This window comes from Seriola aureovittata, chromosome 16 (genome assembly GCF_021018895.1).
Source record: "Seriola aureovittata isolate HTS-2021-v1 ecotype China chromosome 16, ASM2101889v1, whole genome shotgun sequence".
In the NCBI taxonomy this organism is placed as follows: domain Eukaryota; kingdom Metazoa; phylum Chordata; class Actinopteri; order Carangiformes; family Carangidae; genus Seriola; species Seriola aureovittata.
Genome location: NC_079379.1, coordinates 25,065,648 through 25,087,645, shown reverse-complemented (window position 1 = coordinate 25,087,645; position 21,998 = coordinate 25,065,648). Strand labels below are relative to the sequence as shown.

The 21,998-nt window shown below is 40.4% G+C and overlaps 3 protein-coding genes across 3 annotated transcripts in view; 2 read left to right on the top strand and 1 right to left on the bottom strand.

The window, feature by feature from the left end:
* Positions 1–1,798, bottom strand: part of nudcd1 (NudC domain containing 1) — a 37,605-nt gene extending 35,807 nt beyond the window's left edge. The window contains exons 1-2 of the mRNA XM_056400108.1: positions 1,571–1,798; positions 247–401 (exon numbers count right to left, since the gene is read on the bottom strand). Coding sequence (XP_056256083.1) covers positions 247–401; positions 1,571–1,685 — 270 coding nt within the window. The 5' untranslated portion in view covers positions 1,686–1,798. The remainder of the gene's footprint in view (positions 1–246; positions 402–1,570) is intronic.
* A 164-nt stretch (positions 1,799–1,962) lies between these two features.
* LOC130184233 (transcription and mRNA export factor ENY2) lies at positions 1,963–4,959 on the top strand. The gene is made up of 5 exons (XM_056400109.1): positions 1,963–2,078; positions 2,187–2,257; positions 2,362–2,432; positions 2,557–2,631; positions 4,681–4,959. Exons 2-5 carry the CDS (start codon positions 2,190–2,192, stop codon positions 4,755–4,757), a joined length of 291 nt encoding a protein of 96 aa, XP_056256084.1. The 5' UTR covers positions 1,963–2,078; positions 2,187–2,189; the 3' UTR covers positions 4,758–4,959.
* Positions 4,960–10,818: 5,859 nt separating this feature from the next.
* Positions 10,819–21,998, top strand: part of LOC130184140 (fibrocystin-L-like) — a 43,753-nt gene continuing 32,573 nt past the window's right edge. Inside the window, exons 1-24 of the mRNA XM_056399948.1 lie at positions 10,819–10,892; positions 11,162–11,275; positions 11,433–11,510; positions 12,007–12,151; positions 12,246–12,354; positions 12,445–12,502; positions 12,592–12,685; positions 12,996–13,049; positions 13,260–13,333; positions 13,425–13,467; positions 13,580–13,650; positions 14,286–14,396; positions 15,938–16,030; positions 16,932–17,197; positions 17,693–17,784; positions 17,935–18,094; positions 19,004–19,139; positions 19,236–19,379; positions 19,612–19,766; positions 20,044–20,154; positions 20,252–20,407; positions 20,702–20,826; positions 20,943–21,106; positions 21,388–21,557. Coding sequence (XP_056255923.1) covers positions 11,218–11,275; positions 11,433–11,510; positions 12,007–12,151; positions 12,246–12,354; positions 12,445–12,502; positions 12,592–12,685; positions 12,996–13,049; positions 13,260–13,333; positions 13,425–13,467; positions 13,580–13,650; positions 14,286–14,396; positions 15,938–16,030; positions 16,932–17,197; positions 17,693–17,784; positions 17,935–18,094; positions 19,004–19,139; positions 19,236–19,379; positions 19,612–19,766; positions 20,044–20,154; positions 20,252–20,407; positions 20,702–20,826; positions 20,943–21,106; positions 21,388–21,557 — 2,667 coding nt within the window. The 5' untranslated portion in view covers positions 10,819–10,892; positions 11,162–11,217. The remainder of the gene's footprint in view (positions 10,893–11,161; positions 11,276–11,432; positions 11,511–12,006; positions 12,152–12,245; positions 12,355–12,444; positions 12,503–12,591; positions 12,686–12,995; positions 13,050–13,259; positions 13,334–13,424; positions 13,468–13,579; positions 13,651–14,285; positions 14,397–15,937; positions 16,031–16,931; positions 17,198–17,692; positions 17,785–17,934; positions 18,095–19,003; positions 19,140–19,235; positions 19,380–19,611; positions 19,767–20,043; positions 20,155–20,251; positions 20,408–20,701; positions 20,827–20,942; positions 21,107–21,387; positions 21,558–21,998) is intronic.

The window sequence follows — 21,998 nt, the reverse complement described above, 5'->3', positions numbered from 1 at the left end:
TTTAATGTGTAATGTCTTACTGTTCCTTCTGTCCAAATAAACTGAACTAAACTAAATTCCACCAATAATTCCACTGTCACAACATCTGCATCACAACTGTTTTATTTGACATGAACATTAAATACATATGAATTTGCCTCACAGACTTTGGTGGAAGGATATGTTGAACTAACTAACAGTAAATAGACCCACACGCTGCTGCAGCACAAAGACGTAAACAGCAACAAGGAGGATTTAAAATCTTACCAGAGTGACGGAGAGGCTGAGAACTCGTCCTTTGCAGTCCACAAATAAAACACTATCTTCATACCAAGGGTCTAAGTGCAGGTAGTTGTACATGCCAAACGCACGCATATGTTCCAGGGTGTACTGAGTGTCCTTCAGCTTCACTTCCTCCACAGCTGTGGCACAGATGACAAAGCAAAAGGTGAGACATGAAAATGAAAAAATTTCGAGTTTTCACTGAGCAGGAGTTAAACCTATGATTACTGCAACAGCTTTTATATGTAATAAAGATGCACCAAAATATTTTTCTATGTCACTTAATATGTTATACAAGCAGTAAAATAATAGTGCTTTATAAAGCCACTTAAATCGGCTTGATATACATCAGTGGCCAACATGAATTGGAAAACATGGATGTTCATGAACATACCAGCGTTTCCCTCGTTTTTGTGGCTTTTTCTTTGTCATATGTACTATTCTTCTTTTACCTTTATTTTCATCTTGTTTATATTTTTATCAAATGTCAATTTGACAGATTTTTTTCTCTGTACTCTTTCACTTTGCTTTCTTTGTCTGTGTGTTTTATGAAAGGCACTTTGTAATCCTCATGGAGGCATTAGAGACGAGCAACAGACACCGGACATATGTGCAATAAGTCGTCGTTCCTGCCGAGTGCATCTAAGATATCGAACACATTATGGCTCTTTTATAAACTAAATCTTGCAGCCAGCTCCTCGTTGTTATGTAAAATAATCTAATTTTAAGACTGACTTTAAATCTTTGTATTCGTGTTGTATTTTTAAAGCCAAAGACAATTTTACACTCACAAGTTCACACTAACATCACTGTTATTACGATAATCAGCAGTGAATTGAATATGGCTCCAACTATTATTGTTTGTCAATTATTCTGCAGATTATTTTCCTTTATAAAACGTAAGAAAGTAAAAACCCATATACTTTCCCACAGCATAAAGTGAAGCCCTCAAAGATATTCAGACATCAGTCATGTATGACAAAGAAGAGCATCAAATCAAAGCAGGAGCCACAAATTATTTGGTATTTTGTCTTAAAAACACAATAAAAATAATTATTCCTTCTTCACAATACTAACCGATTAATTGTCTTTGCACAGACTAACCGATTAATCAACTAATCATTGCAGTTCACTTTCTTACTGACCCCTTCAGGTAAAAGTGGAGGAGTAGTGTTAATTAGCATGACCACAGGACGTTTTAAATTATTACCAAACTGTAAAGAAATGAGGATGTTACATGGCATAAGTGATAGCTGGTATCAATGCTAGGCTAGCACACATGCTAACTGCACTCTTAAGTTTCTCTCACCAGCGTCCAGCTCTACGTTGTAGGTTGGGATGGCGTCCAGAGATAAGCGGTAACTTTCGAAGCCGGGGTCCAGCAGCTCTCTGTTGACCTTCAGGGAATAGTTAGACGCGGCCATGTTTTGATTAATGTGACCGGCTAATTTACAAGTTGGTGACAATCCTGTACAACAAGATGATGATGGTGAAGAAGTCAGTAACACACACGTTTCCTGTTTTGTCGAACACGGCGCCATTTTTAGAGCGGACAAGGCGGGCCCGGGTGCTCATGGGAAGGTGAGTTCTCGATGTATTTTCTCTTAAATTCGTTCTTATTTTCGTCTTTCAAAACCAGACGCCGTCTCTTGAAGATGAACTGTGTCATAAAACACGACTTTTTCACAGTGACGTAACGTGTGACGAATTTACCGCCAAAAAAGCGGAACCCTTAAACCGTTCCGCCGCGAACGTTTCCGACGGTACGCTTTAGTGAAGGGACGGTGTGCTCCCCAGCTGATCCATCCCGACAAAAGGTAGCGTCTACCTGATTGCTAGCTGAATTAAACAATATTTCACATATTTATCACATTTAGTTGAATCCAAACTGACAGATTTACTGTTTTTATTTAATTCCCCGACAGATCATGAGCAAAGACTCCCAGATGAGGGCTGCAATAAACCAGAAGCTGATAGAAATGGGGGAGCGGGAGAGGTAAGCGAGTCTTTCTCTGCAGTGTTTTCGGTTGTGAGTGGTTTACAGACTGTGCAGTGTCTTTACACGTATTTACAAAATGTCAACTAAATGTGTGGCGGCAGGTTGAAAGAGTTGCTCAGGGCGAAGCTGGTGGAGTGTGGATGGAAGGATCAGCTTAAAGCACACTGCAAAGGTACTGCATGTAATTGTTTGTTTGTGTGTGTGCGTGTGTGTGTGTGTGTGTGTGCGCGCGTGTGTGCGCTAGTGTGTGTTCCTATGAAACTGGACCATCTAAACTCATGAACTCTTGTGTCCAGATGTGATCAGAGAAAAGGGCCTGGAGCACGTCACAGTGGAGGACCTCGTCACAGAAGTCACACCTAAAGGCAGAGGTACCGTTCATGATCAAACACAGCGGGGGGGCGGGGGGGGGGGGGTAAATACTGTGACAGTACACTAATACAATAAGGGGGAATCTGCACAGTCACACTTTGTTTAGACCCACAGTGCTTTGTTTTCAACTGTGGTGGAGACGTCAGAGCTTCTAAATGTGAGAATTTTACATGTGAATAAAATAATGCAAGAGACATAAAGAACACGGTTAAATGAGATAATATATCTTAAGCTTTGTGATCCAATTTAGAGAAATTCAAATGACGAGTCATTTCAAAATATACACTCACCAAGCACTTTATTGGGAACACCTGTACACCTGCTTATTCGTGCAATTATCCAATCGGCCAATCACATGGCAGCAGTGCGACATAAAATCCTGCAGATACAGTCAGAAGCTTCAGTTGATGTGATCTCAGTGAATTTGTGTGCCATGATTGTTGGTGTCAGATGAACTGGTTCTGGATCTCCTGGGGTTGTCTCACACACACACACACACACACACACACACACACACACACAGGTTGGTGGGGGTGTGACCCACAGTTCACCGTCGTCTAATGGCTCCCTCCAGCAGGATAATGCTCCATAAAAAAACCACAATGCTAAAGTCTCAAACTGAAACTCCTGAATTATCCGGCGGCGCAGGAGATTTGCAGAACATCATCATCATCATCATCATCACCTGTGGAGTCAGTGCCACGGAGAACTGAGGCTGTTCTCAGAGCAAAGTATTAGTATGGTGTTCCTAATAAAGTGCCCGCTGAGTGTACATTATGAGCATTGATTATGTACAGAATGAAGTATTGAAAAACAATATGAACCCTACTGAATAAAATAGTCTCCAAACATGGAGTCTTTGCTGAGAGTATCTCAGCCATCAGGATCATGATGAAGAGCTGGAACAAGCTGATACAGTTTATATCTAATAACACGAGACAGACTTCAACACTTACAGCTTCTGGAAGAGAAAAGAGAAATCTGGATTTTAAGACGTTAAAACGTTTAACACTGACATGTTTTGAGTTCAATTAAAAAGCTTTTAGAAATATTTGCTCGTCTTAGTTTGAAGCTGCAGATGAGCGACCAGCGGACCCGTTTACACAGGAGGGAGGTTCCTGAACAGGAGAGCAGAACACGTTCTGAAAGTTGATTTGCAATAATAAAAAAATAATGTGCAGAACATCAGTGAAAGAACAAAAGCTGAAACTTGTAAAATAAAGCTCCACTGAGACAAATGCTGCTCAACTCCATAAACAGCAAATTGTTTTTACACTAAAAACGACTTTAGATGAAAAGTGCAGTTTTTGTCGAGACAACTGCTTTAGAAGTTTGAATCCAGATTCTAATCTCTGTTTCTGTCCCGTTGGACTGAAATGCTTTTTACTGAAAGGTGTTCGTAGTATTAATAGTAATATGTGTTTTACAGTGTGTGTGTATGGAGCCATAGGAGCGCCATGAAAAAGAATAAGTCTGTAAAAGAATAAGAAAATAAGTGTGAAAATATAAACAGGAATAAATAAAACAAAAGAAATGCTTTTACCTTTTGTTTTTGCTTTTACGAAATGATTTTGATTTTTCCATTCTAGCAAAAGCAAAATCATTTGGTGAAAGCAAAAGTTATACAGTACAAGCATTTTTTAAATTGTTTTATTTATTTCTCTTTATATTTCCACATCTATTTTTTTATTCTTTTACAGATATATTCTTTTTTGTGGCGCTCCTGTGACTCCGTATTTGTGTTGCAGTTCAACAGCAGCACAAACATCATGACGTCGACTCGACGTCTCTTTAAAACAGTTGAAACATTAAAACCTTCAGGAAGTTCGTATTGATTGGAGGTTGTTGTCTGAGACGTAACGTTGTTCTCAGTAGATCAGGAGACTGACACTCAGTGATTATAGAGATGATGTTAGAAACAGGACAGCGCAGTGTAATCCAGCAGAGTGTCACAGATACTTTATTTATTCCAGGACTGTTGTTTCTGATTGTGTCACACAGACGGACAGCTCTTCTTCTCTTTGTTAATGTGCGTCTCCTCTCTGCAGCGCTCGTCCCAGACAGTGTGAAGAAAGAGCTGCTGCAGAGAATCAGAGCGTTTCTAGCTCAACACGCCGCCTTGTGAAGCAGAGGAGTCACGTCTTAGGCATTTTTTAACTCACTGTAAATCCACAACTCAAACCATCAGACTGATGTTTGTTCTCATTGTTCTCATTGCTGAAGTGTTATTTTTATTTTGTATTGTGTGTTTTTCATAATGATTTTAGTTTGTTATGCAGCAGTTTTGGAAGAAAAAAAATAAAGTCATGCCTATTTTGGTCACTGGGGGGCGCTGCTGCCTTTTGTCTCTTAATTGTTGCTGAAAACCTGTTTGACCTGTTTGATTGATTTCTTTGTTCCAACCAGAAAAATGCAGCTGGATCTGCTTTTCTGCTTTTTTCTCACGAATGAGCGCGATGATGATTTGTGCTAAAAATAATCTGTGGGTGGAATGACAGAAATGTCTTTGTCTCCTCGTGTTTGAGGCCGTTTCGTTGTTCAGGATGTTGCATAACAAGACAAAGACATTTTTTGAGTTGTAGTTTTTTTTTCATCTCACATAATACAGTAAATATACACAGTATAGACAGAAAAACAGAATCTTTTAATCCCCCTTTTATTCGTTTTTTAATCATTTTTAAATTGTCTTTATCTTTTTTAATCGTCTTTTTTTTTTTTTAAGCGATTTACACATTTTTTACAAATGTTGTATTTGCATTGTTCCATGATTTCACCCCGACAATAGAAACATATCTCACTTTAATCCCTGTTATCTTGGTGAACAGTGAACTGACAGACTCTGATCATATTTGTCTCCTGTGTTGTAAAAACTTTTGGACACAGTCTGAGAGTGGCTCTGATTTTCCTCTGAATATCATTTGCATTATTTGATAATAATATAGTAAATCATTAAATTGCAGAGCATGAGGATTTAGAGACAGTGGGTTTGAATGATCACAGTAACCAGCCTTATTAATAATGTGGCTCCTTTTTAGTGAGACTGGAATTTATACGTGTTTTACTTCAGATGAGCTTAATAAGTGCGTTCTGACTTACTGATCAATCATTCATATGTTAAAATGATTTTAAAAATATCTCTCTATCGCGTGAGCGGAGAAGTGTTTGTGATTCTAAAGCTGACAATCAACAATCAACAGTTTCTAGTTTTCACCTTCAAAAATCATCCAGTGCATGCTTTTATTTTCTTAAAGGAAAAGTTGTTTCCTGTTCAGACACTTGTGACTCAGTGCAGCAGCAGTTCTGCAGGAATGTGTTTTCTATGTTACAGTTGAGAGATGAAGCTGCTGGATGACGTCTCTCTTCCTGTTCTGTGTGTGTGTGTGTGTGTGTGCGTGTGTGTCTGTGCGTGTGCGTGTGCGTGTGCGTGTGTGTGTGTGTGTGTGTGTGTGTGTGTGTTGAACTGAATGCAAATTAAAAAAACATGTAACTTGATGATATGAAGCAGATTTCCACAACACTAACTTTTAACAGTAAATCTTTAGTTTCCCAAGAGTTCTGTCGCTCACAGCCGCACCACCTTCATCACTCCTCCTCCTCCTCCTCCTCCTCCTCCTCCTGCAGGAAGCAGTAAGACAGGTGAAGGTGTGTATCTGCTGTTACTGGAGAATAATGTAAAAACTAACCAGCCTGAAACTTCAAAGTTCAGTTTGATTCCTTTGCTTTTTATTTTAAATCTAGTATTTCTATGTAAAGAAATTGTTCATATTAACAACAGAAAATATTTTAAGGAAATATTTATGTATTTATTATAGGTATTATAGGTTATAGATTAAATAGGAGAGTAAGATGAGAGATTGAAGTCTGTACATTACTATGGAGCCGGAGCCAGCAGCTGTAAATCTCATTAACATGTCGGATCTTGTTTGTTTGAACTGACAAAGTGTTAAAATGCGACTCGCTGCTCTCGGCCCACAAGTTTTATTTATTCTTTCTTTGATGAGGAAGTCACATTGAGATGGAGATCTCATTTACAGGTGAGACCTGAGAACAGGAAATGAAATAAATAACAAAAATAAATAAATATATAGCAGAGAAACCAAAAAATAGTCCAGCACATAAAAGCACGACACTTATAACATGTTGCTGAGCTTTAGCAGGAGCTAGGCTAGCTGTTTCCAGTCTTTATGCTAAGCTAAGCTAACCAGCTGCTGACTGTAGTTCATGTTTATCCTACAGGCACAAGAGTGGAATCAAATCATTATTGATGATGATAATTATTTAAGTTTTTACAACTGGCACTATTGATTGATATTAGTTTACTGATTAGATTTGTTTTACGTCGTGGTAAATGTGACATGTTTGTCTTTTATTTTGACACTTTATCCACTAAAAGGCTGAAAAACAACATAATAGTATTATATAATATTCTATAATGACAATAATGTTCTTTGGAATAACAATAGATGAAATGAAAAGAGCCTCAGAGTAAAAACGCTGAATAAACAAAGTTCACGTTCATCAATCTTCACATGACAGTTCTGTACTCAACGACCTCTGACCTCTTAATTCCCTCTGTGTCACAATAAAGGATCTGTGCTGAGTTACTGTCTGTCTGTCTGTCTGTCTCTCTCTCTGTCTGTCTGTGTCTGTCTGTCTCTCTGTCTGTCTGTCTGTGTCTGTCTGTCTGTGTCTGTCTGTCTGTGTCTGTCTGTCTCTCTGTCTGTCTGTGTCTGTCTGTCTGTGTCTGTCTGTCTCTCTGTCTGTCTGTCTGTCTGTCTGTCGCTCTGTCTGTCTCTCTGTCTGTCTGTCTGTCTCTCTGTCTGTCCCTCTGTCTGTCCCTCTGTCTGTCCGTCTGTCTGTCTGTGTCTGTCTGTCTCTCTGTCTGTCTCTGTCTGTCTCTCTGTCTGTGTCTGTCTGTCTCTCTGTCTGTCTCTCTGTCTCTCTCTCTGTCTGTCTGTCTGTCCGTCTGTCTCTCTCTCTGTCTGTCTGTCTCTGTCTGTCTGTGTCTGTCTGTCTCTCTGTCTGTCTGTCTCTGTCTGTCTCTCTGTCTGTCTGTCTCTCTGTCTGTCTCTGTCTGTCTCTCTGTCTGTCTGTCTCTCTGTCTGTCTGTCTCTCTGTCTGTCTCTCTGTCTGTCTGTCTCCCTGTCTGTCTCCCTGTCTGTCTCTCTGTCTGTCCCTCTGTCTGTCTCTCTGTCTGTCTGTCTGTCTCCCTGTCTGTCCCTCTGTCTGTCTGGATAAACAGGATGTGACCTGGATCTAGTCTGAGTGGCGGAGGGATACGACCACGAGGAGGTGACTCTAGTTTTTTCTTAAAGATGAAGAATAAAAAACTTTAAAAACTAAATCAGCTGCTTTCTCTCTCGTCGTCTCGTCTTTAAAGGACAGATTGACAGAACTACATTTACCCTGTTAAAAAGGCTCGTTGAGCTCTGCTGGTTTTCTCCTGGATGTGACGTAAGAAAACAAAGCGTTTCTTTGGGTGATGAACTTGAACCTGAACCTGCTGTGACGTGATGTGAGTGAACGGGTTGTAAACGCTGACGCTGTAAAGCTACAGGCGAAACTAAAACACCCGACCTGGTTTATATAAGATCAAATTATTTCTTTATTATTTCATATCAATTATTACCTGTTTTTTCTACTATGACGTCAAAATATCTGCAGTGAGAAAAACCTGCTATCGTGGCAGCTGAAATAGATTTAACCTTTGTCTTGTTTCTTTGTTTCCAGCCTTGAAAAGAAAAATGCGTTTTTATTCTCGAGCTCAGAAGTCAAAGATGTTTTGGTAAATTTACTGCATTTAACATCGTGTCGAAGTTTAACGTTTGTGTAGCGACTTCAGGAAGACGGAGAGGCTGAGGTCAGCCTGGGGTCGGCCTGAGGTCAGCCTGAGGTCAGCCTGAGGTCAGCCTGGGGTCGGCCTGAGGTCAGCCTGAGGTCGGCCTGGGGTCGGCCAGAGGACGGCCTGGGGTCGGCCAGAGTGTATGACACGCTACCAAAGAAAAGGATTCGCTGTCAGTCCAAAATATGTGCAAAACAAACGACCTTTATTGACTAAAGATGAACTTATTATACCATGTGCAAACTTAACAACAAACAAAATAACCACAGCGAACAAAGAATATAACGACCCCCCCTTTACCTCCCCACACAGGTGAACAGGAACTTAAATCACCAAAGCAACACCCAAATTAAAACCCTCAAAATCCAGTTGGGGTGGCACCTCTGACTCTCCACACAGCAGCTCAAATCACAGCAGTCTCTGGAAATAAATCTCTGGATATCTTTGTGGTCAGACAGGAAATGATGTCACTCCTCCTGGTGCCCTGTGGCGTTGTATGAAATGTGTGACTCACTGTGATGATTAACACTGAGGTTACAGTAACTGTCTGATCTCTGTCTGTTCATGTCATCACTGTGGACTAATAATACACTGACGCCTGCCGTGGTACAGGAGGTCAAACACGCCTCGGCTCTGATCTGGTGTGTTCGCTGCTTGTTGCTAAATGTTGTGTTGTAATGACATGAACACGGCTGTAAACATCCCCACGCTGCAGAGTGTCCTAACTCAGTTCACTGACCTGACAGCACGTTGTTTCTGAGGCTTGTGATGGAAATGTGAAAATGAAAAGCTCGATCATTAACAAAATGACCAAGTTTGTCTTTGTATATTTTAATAAGAGCACTTCAGGAAGAGGGAAGAAGGAGGCAGGTTCAGGAAGTGTGTGTGAACAATTCTGAGGACGTCTTCACCGTCTTCAGCGTCTTCACCGTCAAAAAGAAGCAGCTGCGTGTTCAAGGACAAGGACTCCTCAGTTTGTACCAGACAGGACCAGATAAGGAGTTTACATGTGAGGACAGATTTTTATATTACAGCTCCTCATAGTTCTGTGTCCGAGGGAAAACTGTCTGTGACAAGCCACTGTAGAAGTCACATAGATGTAAAACTAATAAGATTCACCCTGAAATTACAGAGAAGATCTTTAAATTGTTCGTATGTACATTAACCTTTATAATAACAAGCTACATTTTTAATTACAGATAATTACTGTCATTTTACACAGATTTGAACACAATAAAAAAAAAAAAAAAATTACTGTTAGAAAACTTAGTTATTTTCCATAAAATTAGAATTTTCTTTTATAGTGTACAGATGTTAAAATACACATAAATACTGCAGTTGCTGATTTGTGGGTTTTCTTTTTCTTGTGTGGATCACGTCTGTAGCCAATCATCTCTGTTTATCACTACTACGTAGCATCACTACTAAAAAACAAAACCGCCCACAACCAAAAATCTATTTCTCTTGTATTCTTATTTCTAAAATCACTCTCTTCTTTTAAAAGAAAATATTATGTGTCCTTACGTCACCACGCCTCCACCAATTATAGCCAATAATATCAGGCGAAGGGGCGTAACGTGGTCGTGAAGAGGGTGTGGTCGTGAAGAGGGCGTGGCTATGGAGCCAACAGCAACAAAAAGTACAGAGACAACCTAGCGTGACAGGTGTGCTACTGCTAGCTTTTCTCTCCTCTATCATGTACAAAAACAATGTAATTGAACGTACTCATGTGTCCACGTTTTATAGTTCAGTTTAGATGTTTTAGGAACGTGGGCTTAGCGTCTGGTTCTGGAGATATGATCAGTGTGACAAGATGCTCGGGTCTCCGCTACACTCACACTGTGCAGGTGTGGGATTAAATATCAGGCACAATTGGCTTCATAATGGAATGTGATTTTGGCTTTATAATGGAAAGTGACACTGTGGCTGGGAAAAATAAATAAACACTAAGCGGCTTCACAAAGGAAGGACTAATATTTACTCAGGGTTGGATTTCATCTTGACGTTCAGGTTTCATGTTGAGCCAAACAACTTTTTAATAAAGACCCAGCTCATATTTGCTTTCCAGTAACTGATCTGTTCTAATGTTCTAATGTTTTATTTTCAGCCACAAATTCACTGTCAGGCTTTTTAAAGTTCTTCCTCTTCCTCTTCTTCTTCTCCTTCTCCTTCTCTTCCATCACTCCTCCCTCTCCCCCCCCACTCTGACTCCGGACGGTTTGATTTCATCAACAGACTCAGGCTGAGGTTTGATGTCGACAGGCTCCTCCCACTTCCAGGTGAGAGGCGGAGCTCAGCTGCTTTATAAAGAGTTAGTGCGCCTTTCTTTGCACCCACAGTGTCTCTCTACCTCTCTCTCTCTCTCTATCTCTGAACACCTGATCCATCCAGCAGGTAAAGACGTTTTCTAACTGACAGGTGAGTTTTTATTCATTTTAAAATCACAATATGAATCAATATTTCTGGTGACTCCTATTGATTGTTCTGCATTCATTAACAACATGGCTGTGACGTAGGGAGTTGTGTCTAACCTGCTTTATTAATCTAATAATTCTTCACTGTATTTAAATTTTCAGACATTTTCCTTTTTTTATATATTTCATTTTTCCATCACACACGTGGTTTCATTTAAAGTCCTTCAGAAACATCCTTTTGTTTAAAGTTGTTGTCACCTGGTTTCCCCTCAGCTGCACCTGGACGCAGACCGCAGGTGAGGCAGCAGGGACTCTGGGAAATCTCCGGGATGGATCCCGCGTTGAAGCCGGCGGCTCTTCTCCTCGCGCTCTGCTGCTGCTGCTGCGGTGAGTCTGTCAGAAACACGTTTCATTCATGATCTCTGTTGGCTTTTAAACTGCTGCTGCTTCCTGACCAATCAGCAGCCAGCTGCTCAGAGGGGAAAACAATATATATATATTACATATTATAATATATGTTTAATGTGTTGTTTCTGTATTGCAGCCGCTCAGCGCGTTAACTACGTGTCTCCACATCGAGGAAGCATCAATGGAGCAACTCGCCTCACCATCTCAGGAAACGGTGAGAAAAGCTGCTGATGGTCGTTTGATCCAAAGTTATGAAGCTTAAAACTCATATTTAAAAATAACTGTAATAACTGGACTTTAAACAGATTATGAGGCATAAAACAATTCAATATGTTTCAGTAGCTGCGCGTGTGGATTATTTGTTTCCATCAATATCTTGGTGACACAACTGAAATGTGGTTTAAATGTTGTTAGAATCTGTCGCTGTCCAATCAAAGGTCCATATTCTTGTGAGATCATGTGACTCACAGCTGGAGCTAGAAGGCCAATAAGCAGGCCGCTAACATCAGGGTCATTTTAGGCTTTTATTCTACATGTATTTACTATTTGATTCATATATTGTGCTGTTTATATGGGGGGGGGGGGGCTGCAGCTGGATCACCTGTTCACATGATCCTGAACTAGACTCCTCCAGGTCTCTCTCTGACCCTTAAGCCTTTATACTTCTACAGGGGATTATTAGGATTATTATGGTGTGTTTGTGTTTCCAGGTTTCGCCCAGGAGCGTCAGTTCCAGCTGAACCCGGCAGACGACACCTTTGGGAACCAAGTGACTCTGGTGTCGGACACTCTGTCCGTCCCCTGTGACGTGGAGAGAGACTCGACACACGGAAGCCAGATCCTGTGTTACACCAGGTATCCTGCAGGCTCCTTTAAAGAGCATCCACTCCGCCTCACCTGCACCTGCACCTGCACCTGTAACCACAATGATTGTGTTCTCCCGCCGCAGGCCGATGCCGAGCGGCCACTACGTGGTCCGTGTGAGTGTGGACGGTGTTCCCGTTCCTGACAGCAACATCTGCCACGGCGTGTACAAGTCATACCACTGCAGCTTCTATGTACGTTTGCACTTCATGCCACACTTCACGAGTCAACTGATTGATCAGTGATTGATCATCTTTTTCCATCTGTACTTTCCCTCTCCTCAGACCGTCTGGTATCGCACCCCCACTATCAAATCCCTGAGTCCAGCCAGCGGCCCCCCAGGTGCGCTCTTGACTTCTGTATTTGTGCATGTGCAGATTCTACTGAGTCCAGTTGAACTTTGATTTAAAGCTTCTTCAAACTGTCTGCAGGCTCGTTGGTGACGCTGCACGGACGCATCTACTCTGACGTGTACGGCAGCAACACGGCCGTCAGCTCCAACGGCCTCAACGTCAGATTCCTCAGGTAAAAACTCACGTTTACTTTCAAAATCTTCAAACTCTGACGTCACCAAAACATTAAAGTATCGTTCTTTAAAACGACCCGAGGAACTGAAGGAAGTCCTGTAATATCCCATAATCAATTAGGATTCTTTTTGCATTGGAAACAATAGAAACTTTCTCAACCCACTGACATTTATTCACTCGCTTTAATAAAATGTAGGTTTAAGATTTAAAGTTACGGGTAAAGAAGGTTTATTTAATCGCTTTATAATAAAGAATTTAAGTTAGACATTTAACTGCAGATTAAAACTCAACTTAATTGTTTGTACCAGATCCTACATGGGAGCGATGCCCTGCCAGCTGCTCAAACCAGAGTCAGATGAACTGTAAGTTTGTCCAGATGTGGCCTGTGCATTCAGAAATGAAGTTATAATCCTACATCCTATAATTCCCTTTATATCCTATAATTAAATATAATTATTTTAAGATGTTAATTTGCATAGAAAGTTCAGATATGTTGCATAGCAGCTTCTGAAAACATTAAGTTCAAGGGAGCTGGTTATTTTATATTAAAGGTGTTTCTAATGTTTCTGAAGATATAACCTACGACTGACTTCAGAAACTTCTCATTGGGGAGACATGAGCTGCAAGATGACGGGGACATATGTCGGTAAGATGGTTAGAAATGCTCTAAATATACATTAAAAAATAATCATTCATTTAGAAACTGTCCTTTAATGATGATGTCATGTGATCTTCAGGGCATCACAACCTCACTTACATTCTGGACAGTGATTTTGGAAGGTGAAACATCACTTTAAGATTTCCATACATTCAGAAAATGATCAGCACTGTGTTTATTCAAACTTCAAACAACAATGTTAATGTGAAATTATTTTTTCTTTATGATCTGCAGGAGTTTGCCAGAGAAGAATCTGTACAGGGTTTCAGCTCTGGGCAAACTCTCCATGTTCCAGACTTTTGCAGGTACGTCAGACTCATACAGAAAAAGCATATATGTCACCTATAGGGGATATATTATTATCACATATATACATCCTCTGGATATATGAAGGTAAGTTTATAACATATATGAAATACCTGTAATAAAATCTGTATATGTATATATATTAAAACATATCTATATGATTCATTTTGATATGGTTAAACATGTTGTGACCATATATGTTAATGATATATATTTAATATAAACGTTTATTACAACAACATTCATATAATAATTCTATGTTAATTTATGGTTTTCTTATTCATTTTAAACATGTCTCTTCCCTTTCTGGGAAAGTGGAGCCCACTGCATATAATATCAACATATTATGTTTATCATATGTTACATCTGGGATGGACATATATTTATGTAACATATGTCATCAACATATTGTAAATAATATACAATAAACATGTATATTAATATGAGCTAGACATATATGTCAATATATGAAATTATATTGTAATTTTCCGATTTCTAATAGATTTTATATATAATTTTTACATGTGTTTTTTACATATGTGCATATATTACATGTGAGTTTGGGGACAGCAACATTTATTCACATTCAGTATCTGCTGTGTTTCTGTGTGTGTTTATTCGTTGCTGTTCTCAGAGGTGACAGGAGTCTCTCCATCCAATGGCAGCGTGGTGGGCGGGACCCTGCTGACCGTCCACGGCCGCTTCTTCGACCAAACGGATCGCCCGGCACGCGTCCTGGTCGGAGGTAACCGTCTCCACCAAGGTGGAAACTCCCCACCTGTAGCCAGAGTCTGTTACCGTGACAACAGAACAAAGTGTTCAGCACAAACAGATCTCCACTAAACAAACCTTCACAGGTTTGTCGCATGCGATGGTGATAATCCTTTTCAGCTCAACACGAGCTGCACATTCTTCACAACAAAAGGAAAGTGTTGAGTTGTCTGTGAGCGGAGGGAAGAATCTCATGCAGCTTAGAGACGCAGCCGTCTGTCTCAAGACCTCATGAGTCACTGACGCTGCTGTCGACGTGTCACAATTCCTATTTGACAAAAAGAGAAGTCATTTTCCCTCAGTCATAATAAGATAAGATATTCTTTTATTAGTCCCACACTGGCGTCACAGCAGCAAAGTGACAGAACAAAGAAAGAAAAACAGATTGTCAAATAACAAGAACCACAAAAATTAATATCTGGCATTTGAGCAAATTCAACAGCTTAGAAGAAATTAATGAAAATAAACCAGATACAGAATAAAGAGCGTCCGTTTCAACATGACACACAAGAATCACTAGAATAAAATTCCTTTATGACTGATAGTGTGTGTAACTGTAACCGACCCGAGAAATCAAAGCTCACTTAAGAATAATTAGTTGTCGACCTTTTCTCCAGCTTTACAGGTAGAAAACTTAAAAACAGCTGTCACCATCTGGACACAGATCAGTCAAGGTTTTTCACTTACCTCTTGAACATTTGAAATACGGCAGAAAATGAGACGGTCTTCTTCATTTTACCGGATCACAGAGCTCGCACAGTCTCTCTGGATAATTTTCAATCTGTAAAACAAAGATAATCTTTATTGATTTCATGCTCCTGCAACTGAAGCGTCACAACAGCCTTTAAAACAGAATAGTGTATAAACCTTATGAGCATCTGATAAAATACAGCACTGGAGTGAAAGGTACATTATAATGTGCACACCACAGGAAACAGCTTTTACAAAACAAAATGTCACAAGTATGTGAATAAAAGTTGAGTGAAAGGAATCGGATGTTTGGATCCTTCACTTCAGTAAAAGAAGCAACGACTCTGTGAAATCACTTGATCATCAGTAAAAGTCCTGTAATCTAAATCTTACCAAACAGTACAAACGTGTACATAACATATCAAAACCATAAGTGTTTATTATGCAGAGAAATGTATTTGTTATACACTATATCAGTGTGTAATGGCTGATGTATGTTTAAGTGCCATTTTCTCAAAGTGCTGCGGACTTTATAATAAATGTTTCATAAAGTCACGTGTAATAATCAACTGCAGCTGTCAGATTACTGAGCTGAAGGACAATATTTCCCTGAATGGAGAGAAGTAAAAGTAGAAAGTAGAGAAATGTCAGTAAAGTTTTATTCTCTTGTTCTTGTATTTACAGCTGAACCGATGATCTCACAGACTTTATGTTTGAGCTGACGCAGAGGAGGGAAAATAACAGACTTCACTCTGTATTTTACTTCTTCTTTGTTTTGTGTGGAAGTGGAAAGTTGCTGCGAGCTCTCACCACGTTTCTCCTCAGGTCTGCCGTGTGACATCCAGAGTGTGTCTGACGCCAGAATCACGTGCAGGACGGCTGAGCGCCGCATCAGCAACGACTCAGGAGTCTACCCAGGTGAGAACGCACCTCTGTCTCTTTATCTTCCAATATGATGCAACGACACTCGTCTCCATCCATCCTGCTGCTTCGTGTCGTGCTGTGTCATTATCTGAACAATGCACCAGCATCAGTCGGTCGATCACTGGAGGAATTTTAAGTATCTGTCAACAAACCTGTCGTCTAGAAGATGGTGATCATCATCCCATCACCTGTCACGGTCCATCAAGTGTGAGGACGCTTTGATGTGCTTTGAACAGTAATCAGAGAATCTGTTATCAGACTGTAACACAAACACCTTTTTCACCTCGTGTCATGTTAATAACTTCTCACGGGAGGTTTTTAATCTCTACAACCTTTTGTATCAGGATTTCTTTCTTTAGCAGAAAATGATTTAAATAAAATTCAGATTTCTTTTGATTTCTTTTTTAAAGCCAAAGATTTTGAAACTAGAATCACCTCCTCCACTCAGACTAGTCCGGGCCACATCCCTGTTTATCCAGAGTCACAGAGACTCTGTTCTCATTATTGCTGTGTGTCTTCAGTCCTGGCTAACAGCTGTTTTGTGAGCTCAAGTCGTCATGGAGATATTGCGTTCATAAGGCCAAAATCATGTTTTGTGAGGTCATCGTGACCTTGACCTTTGACCTTTAGCCACCAAAACCTAATCAGTTCATTTTTGAGTCCAGGTGAATGTTTTTAACCAAACTTCTGTCCAGATGTTGCTGAGATATCCCGTCCACGAGAAGGAGACGGACAACCCAAAAACAATATGGCGGCTGTGTCCGTTCTTCCCTCGTGTGTTTATTTGACTCCAATAGTTGCCATTTAATTATCTGTTGGTTACTTACATATTGATCAACGATCTGATGTTGATACACCACCAATCATTTTAAATTCTTCTCACACGTACGTCCAGGTTCCCGCGGCTTGAAGATGGAGGTGTGGAACAACACGCGACCCCGTTACCTGACCGACATCTGGAACTATGACGACAACATGACGGGATACTGGCGGCACTGGATCGACTCCATGCCGCACAGGTTCAGTTACTCACTGGATCTTTTCACCTCGCGATCCAGAGGCTTCTTCGTCCCTCCGGCCAGCGGCAACTACACCATCTACCTGCACTGTGACGACAGGTGTGAGCTCTACCTGAGCAACTCCAGCCGCCCAGAGGACAAGGTATGACATGACGGTGTAACACATATTATTATTAAAGTTATATTCTGCCATAACACCACCACACTATTATATTATTCTACACTATATTATTTATTTATGTATTCATTTTGTTACATTGACAGAATATCATTATCATTATTTATCATTTACCATTGATTATTATTTATTGTTTTATTATTATTTTACAATCTCCCTACGATTATATTTACATTAAATTATTAATGTCCACTATACTTTCATTTTCACCCTTTAAAAGACAGAAACATAACACAGATAGACCATAGACACATACACATCATGTTCTATTTATTTCTACATCTCTATCACTGTTTATTGTTTTTCCTGTCATTTACATGTCTGTCCATTATATGTTCCCTTAGTGTCACATTTGTTTTTGTCATGCAAAGCCACGAATAAAGAACCAAAAAAAAAGGATGTTGTATGAATTTTGTGTTAAAGTGAGATATGTAACTTTCTTTACATCCTCCACTTCAGGTTAAAGTTGCTCATCAACCAAATTATGTCTCAGACTTCTTCAAACTGGAGTCACAAAAGTCTGAGGTGATGGCGCTGGAGAAAGGAAAACCGTAAGTATGGGAGTACAGTTCTATTTATAATAATAATAATAATAATAATAATAATAACAACAATAATAAAACTTAATTTATGTAGCACTTTTCAAAACAACAGCTGTGAATATATTATTGAAAATAACTAAAAATCTAAATCTTCTGCAGCTACTACATGGAAATACTTCAACAAGAATATGGCGGTCGTTCGAGTCTCAACCTCGGCTTGTTCCGGGAGGAGAGCCGCTTCACCGAGGACCAGACGGAAGATGCTGTCAACGAGGTCCAGAAAATCGTGGCTGAATACGACGTGTTCGATGAGGAACAGGTATGTGGTGGCTCACCTGATGCTAACCTGTTTCTTTATTCTGTTAAAAAATTTAAATTAGCAAATACATTATTGTTTTATAGCACTCACTCTCTTATCTGTATGCTAAATGTTAAGCTACAACGGTTAGCAAGAAGATCATTAGCTTAGCTTAGCCTAGCGTAAAGACTGGAAACAGCGGGAAACAGCGGGAAACAGCTAGCCTGGCTCTGACTAAGAAAGACACTGCTCCTTCTGTGTGGATTAAATAAAGTGTTTTAACTAGTGATGTTTACAGGTGCTGGTAGGAAGAGTTTGGGACGTTTGGACAGAGCCAGGCTAGCTCCCGTTTAAGCTAGCAGCTAAGCTAGTTCGGTCTCCTGGCTCCAACTTTACTAACAGAAAAATGTATCAGCATAAATCTGTGAAGGCAGAATTTACTGTATTTTAAACCTCTTAATTGTATCTGGGATGAATTTGTAAAATCTACCTTAAAACATTTCAACACTGTTGAAGGCAGCTAATGACAATTTAGCATTAGCTGGTTTGTGCTAGTCCTCTAATAAGGACTTTTTCTCTCCTTTCTGGCACTTTTCCATTTAAATAAGACAAGAGACGCCAACGTTTTTAGGACTTATTTTAATCAAACAATGCAGCTGTCTTGTTGAAAAGTTCTCCTCCTGCTGGTGCAGTGTTAGCATTAATGCTAGCACTGTTGTTAACTTCATGTTTAACTCACTTCTGCTCTCCAGAGATGGTAAATGTCACATCAGAGAATGAAGGAAATCACTAAATTAAGTAAATGTAGCACGCGGAGGGAAGTTGGGTACAAAAAAAAAAGCAAATTCATAAAAATGTAAATTCTCTTCTTATTCTAAAGAATTAAATTTTAAGACTCATCTTTTTTGCCTCCTTTTCACCGTCACTCAGGTGGTTACCTTTGACTCGTGGCCCACCAACGCTGCCGGAGTCAAAGAAGTCCAGCAGGTGAGCGTCAGCAGCAGCTGTGCCGGCCATGTTTGTGGGAACACCTTCTTCAGCCTTGGCTACGGGGACGCAAAGACTGGTAATGTGGAAAGCACTGAATGACCAAAAGGAAAACCCTTAGACTTGTGCTCTGATCTAATAAAACTACAGTGAGCTTTGTGTTTGTCTTCTCCAGGACCAATCCCAGTCAGCGCCTCAGCAGAGATGATGGAGGTTGTCTTGAACGACCTTTGGTCCATCAAACCCGACACAGTTCAGGTCACTAAACAGGATGACAGCCAAGGATCTCACTACACAGTCACATTCAACTCTGACCGAGGTGAGAAGAGACAGACAGTATTCAGTATCAACTACAGATTCAAATGATGTTCAATAGATTCGTACCTTGATAAACAAAAGTGTATAATGTTTGTTTTGTGCTGAGTATTGTACAAAGATTTGTTTTTAAATTGATATAACAGACTTCTAAAGAGCATCACTGTTATATTTAGTTTCAGCAGCAAAAGTGCAACAAATAACTAATTGATTAAATCTGTGTTCTCTGACTTCAGGTGACTTTGAACCTCTTCACTATGAGGTTTTTGGCTCTGACACCAACATCACTGTGGTGGAGGTCACCAAGGGGAGGAGCAACATGGAGACTTTCACTCTGCTCTGGGGGGGCGTCCCCACAAAGCCCATCGCCTACAACGCAACTGAGGCTGAGGTCTGAGACTTGAACTGTCTCTCTTTGTGTTCACACATCTGTAATTCAACTTAATCTCAGTGTGGTTGGGATCATGTTTAAAAGTTTTTATTTGCTGATGTTTGAGGAAAGTTTTTAACCTGAAATTCAGAATCCCCCAAATCAGTCAAAACTACTCCTGCAGGTTGTAAACAGAGATCTTGGAATAATGTCTTTAAATTGATTTTCATTTTGCATTTTTTCACTGAATGAAGCTGCAGAAAAAATACTAACGTCCAGCGTGTGTGACTGTGAACAGGTGCAGTCGGCTCTGGAGGACATGATGAAAGCCTGGTGTCCAGGTGAGATCCTGACCACTGAAGGCACCGCTGTGAAATACTTCAAAGATTTTGAAGATGACAACTCTCAGGTCAGTGGGACAAAAAAAACAAAACACGCACTTACCAGACGTTGGTGTAAACCTTTGGAGAGCATCTGATTTTAGATTCTCATTGTGTTCTCACCAGTTTGCTGGTGCGACTCCTGAGGAAGGGACTCGTGTGAAACACTCTGGTTTCTGTGGCCTGTGGTCTCTGAAGAACGCTCAGGTTCTTTTCAAGGAAAGCTACAGGACAGAGTCCGGGGGCGTTTACGGACCAGTGTCACTGGACCAGCACTCCATGGTGAAACAACCACTGTGTTATTTATTGATTTTGTACATCTGGTTAGATTGTCAAAGAATTTATATCATAAGTGAATGCAGTTAAAAACATAATGGACATGTGAGCGTAACCATATGCAAGAGGATCAGGGCCACATGTCAGTTTATTTTTTTAACTCAGAATTCGGACTTTAAAATGTTTTTTCCCGTCTGGCGCTGATCCTCTTCTGTTGAACAATGTTAGTTTGGACCTGGAATTAAATCTTTGCTTCTACTGTGATTGAACTGTTGATTCAATATTTACCTTTCCTTGCAGCTTTGCTTCGCATACAAGGGAATGTTGAAGGATGAAGTTGGAATGAAGTTCACTTACCGCAACAGCGAAGGCGAAACCAAGACAGAGACGGCAAAGATCAACACTCTCTTCACAAAGGGCCTCGAGTCAGTAGAGACCATAAAGCGTCTGATGTGTCAGATACAGTATAAACACTAGTTACTCATTCTTCCTCTATTCTTCAGCTAAACTGCAGCATGTACGTGTGATTGTTTCTCCACAGGTGGAGCTACAAGTGCGTGGACCTGCAGAGCTCCCTGCAGGCCGAGTACGTCGGGAGCGGATACGAGCTGCTGGAGTTTTACCTTTACAAAGACGCCACCGGTGCCGATTTCTACGTGGACGCCGTTCACATTGGGAAGAGACCGACCACCAGTGATGAAAATGGTACACACAGTACACAGATTAACGTAACAAAATAATCAGTCTTTTCATACTTCGCTTTGTTGAACGAAGGTGACAGAGGAAAGATTGTTCCAGTGTTACATGCATGTAGACGTATTCATCGCAATCGTTCTGTTATTGAATCCCAAAAGCCCCAAAAAAAGCAACAGAAAATGACAGTTTTTTGTTTGATAATGCAACGTATTCCTGTTATTTCATAGTGATATGTAAAAACTACGGCTGATCACATTCCAACAGTTTATTTATTGATCTGTTTCTCTCAGCTGTTCCCCACAGGAGGAGGCCCCCACCCTTTGAGAGCTCAGGCCGTTCCTTCGACGTGATCTCCGTCAACAAAGACACGTCAGCTGCTTCGCACATGAGCTACGAGATTAAGGCCACACCGGTGGATTGTGCGTTTGGCTTCCCACTGCTAGGAGTTGGCTTCCTGCAGGTAACTGATGATTTGACGGTTAGGTAGTGTAACAGTGTCGTGTTAAAGACAAGGACATCCCCTCCATATTCCTACAGTAGACCGCAGGACAACACAGACGTAGTGTTGGTCAACTCAGCTGTTGAGATCCTAAACTCTTGAAAATATTATTTATATTACACAAGACCTGTGTTTCGCAGTGACTTCAGTTCCGTCAGAGTCTGTTGGAGCAACAGTGTGGAGTCTCTAATCTGCCTGGCTTATGTGTCTTGGGAAATAAATCCACATAAAGAAAGAACTGAGGCCATAAATCAACCCTGCAGCAGTAATAACCTCTGAGTCAGAATATGGATAGTCCCAATAAAATCCAATACAAGCACACAGTACACTAAGTTACAGGATTTATCCTGATGAGGCTTCTTTGAAACAGCAGAGACATTTCCACAAGGAAAAGCAGATGTG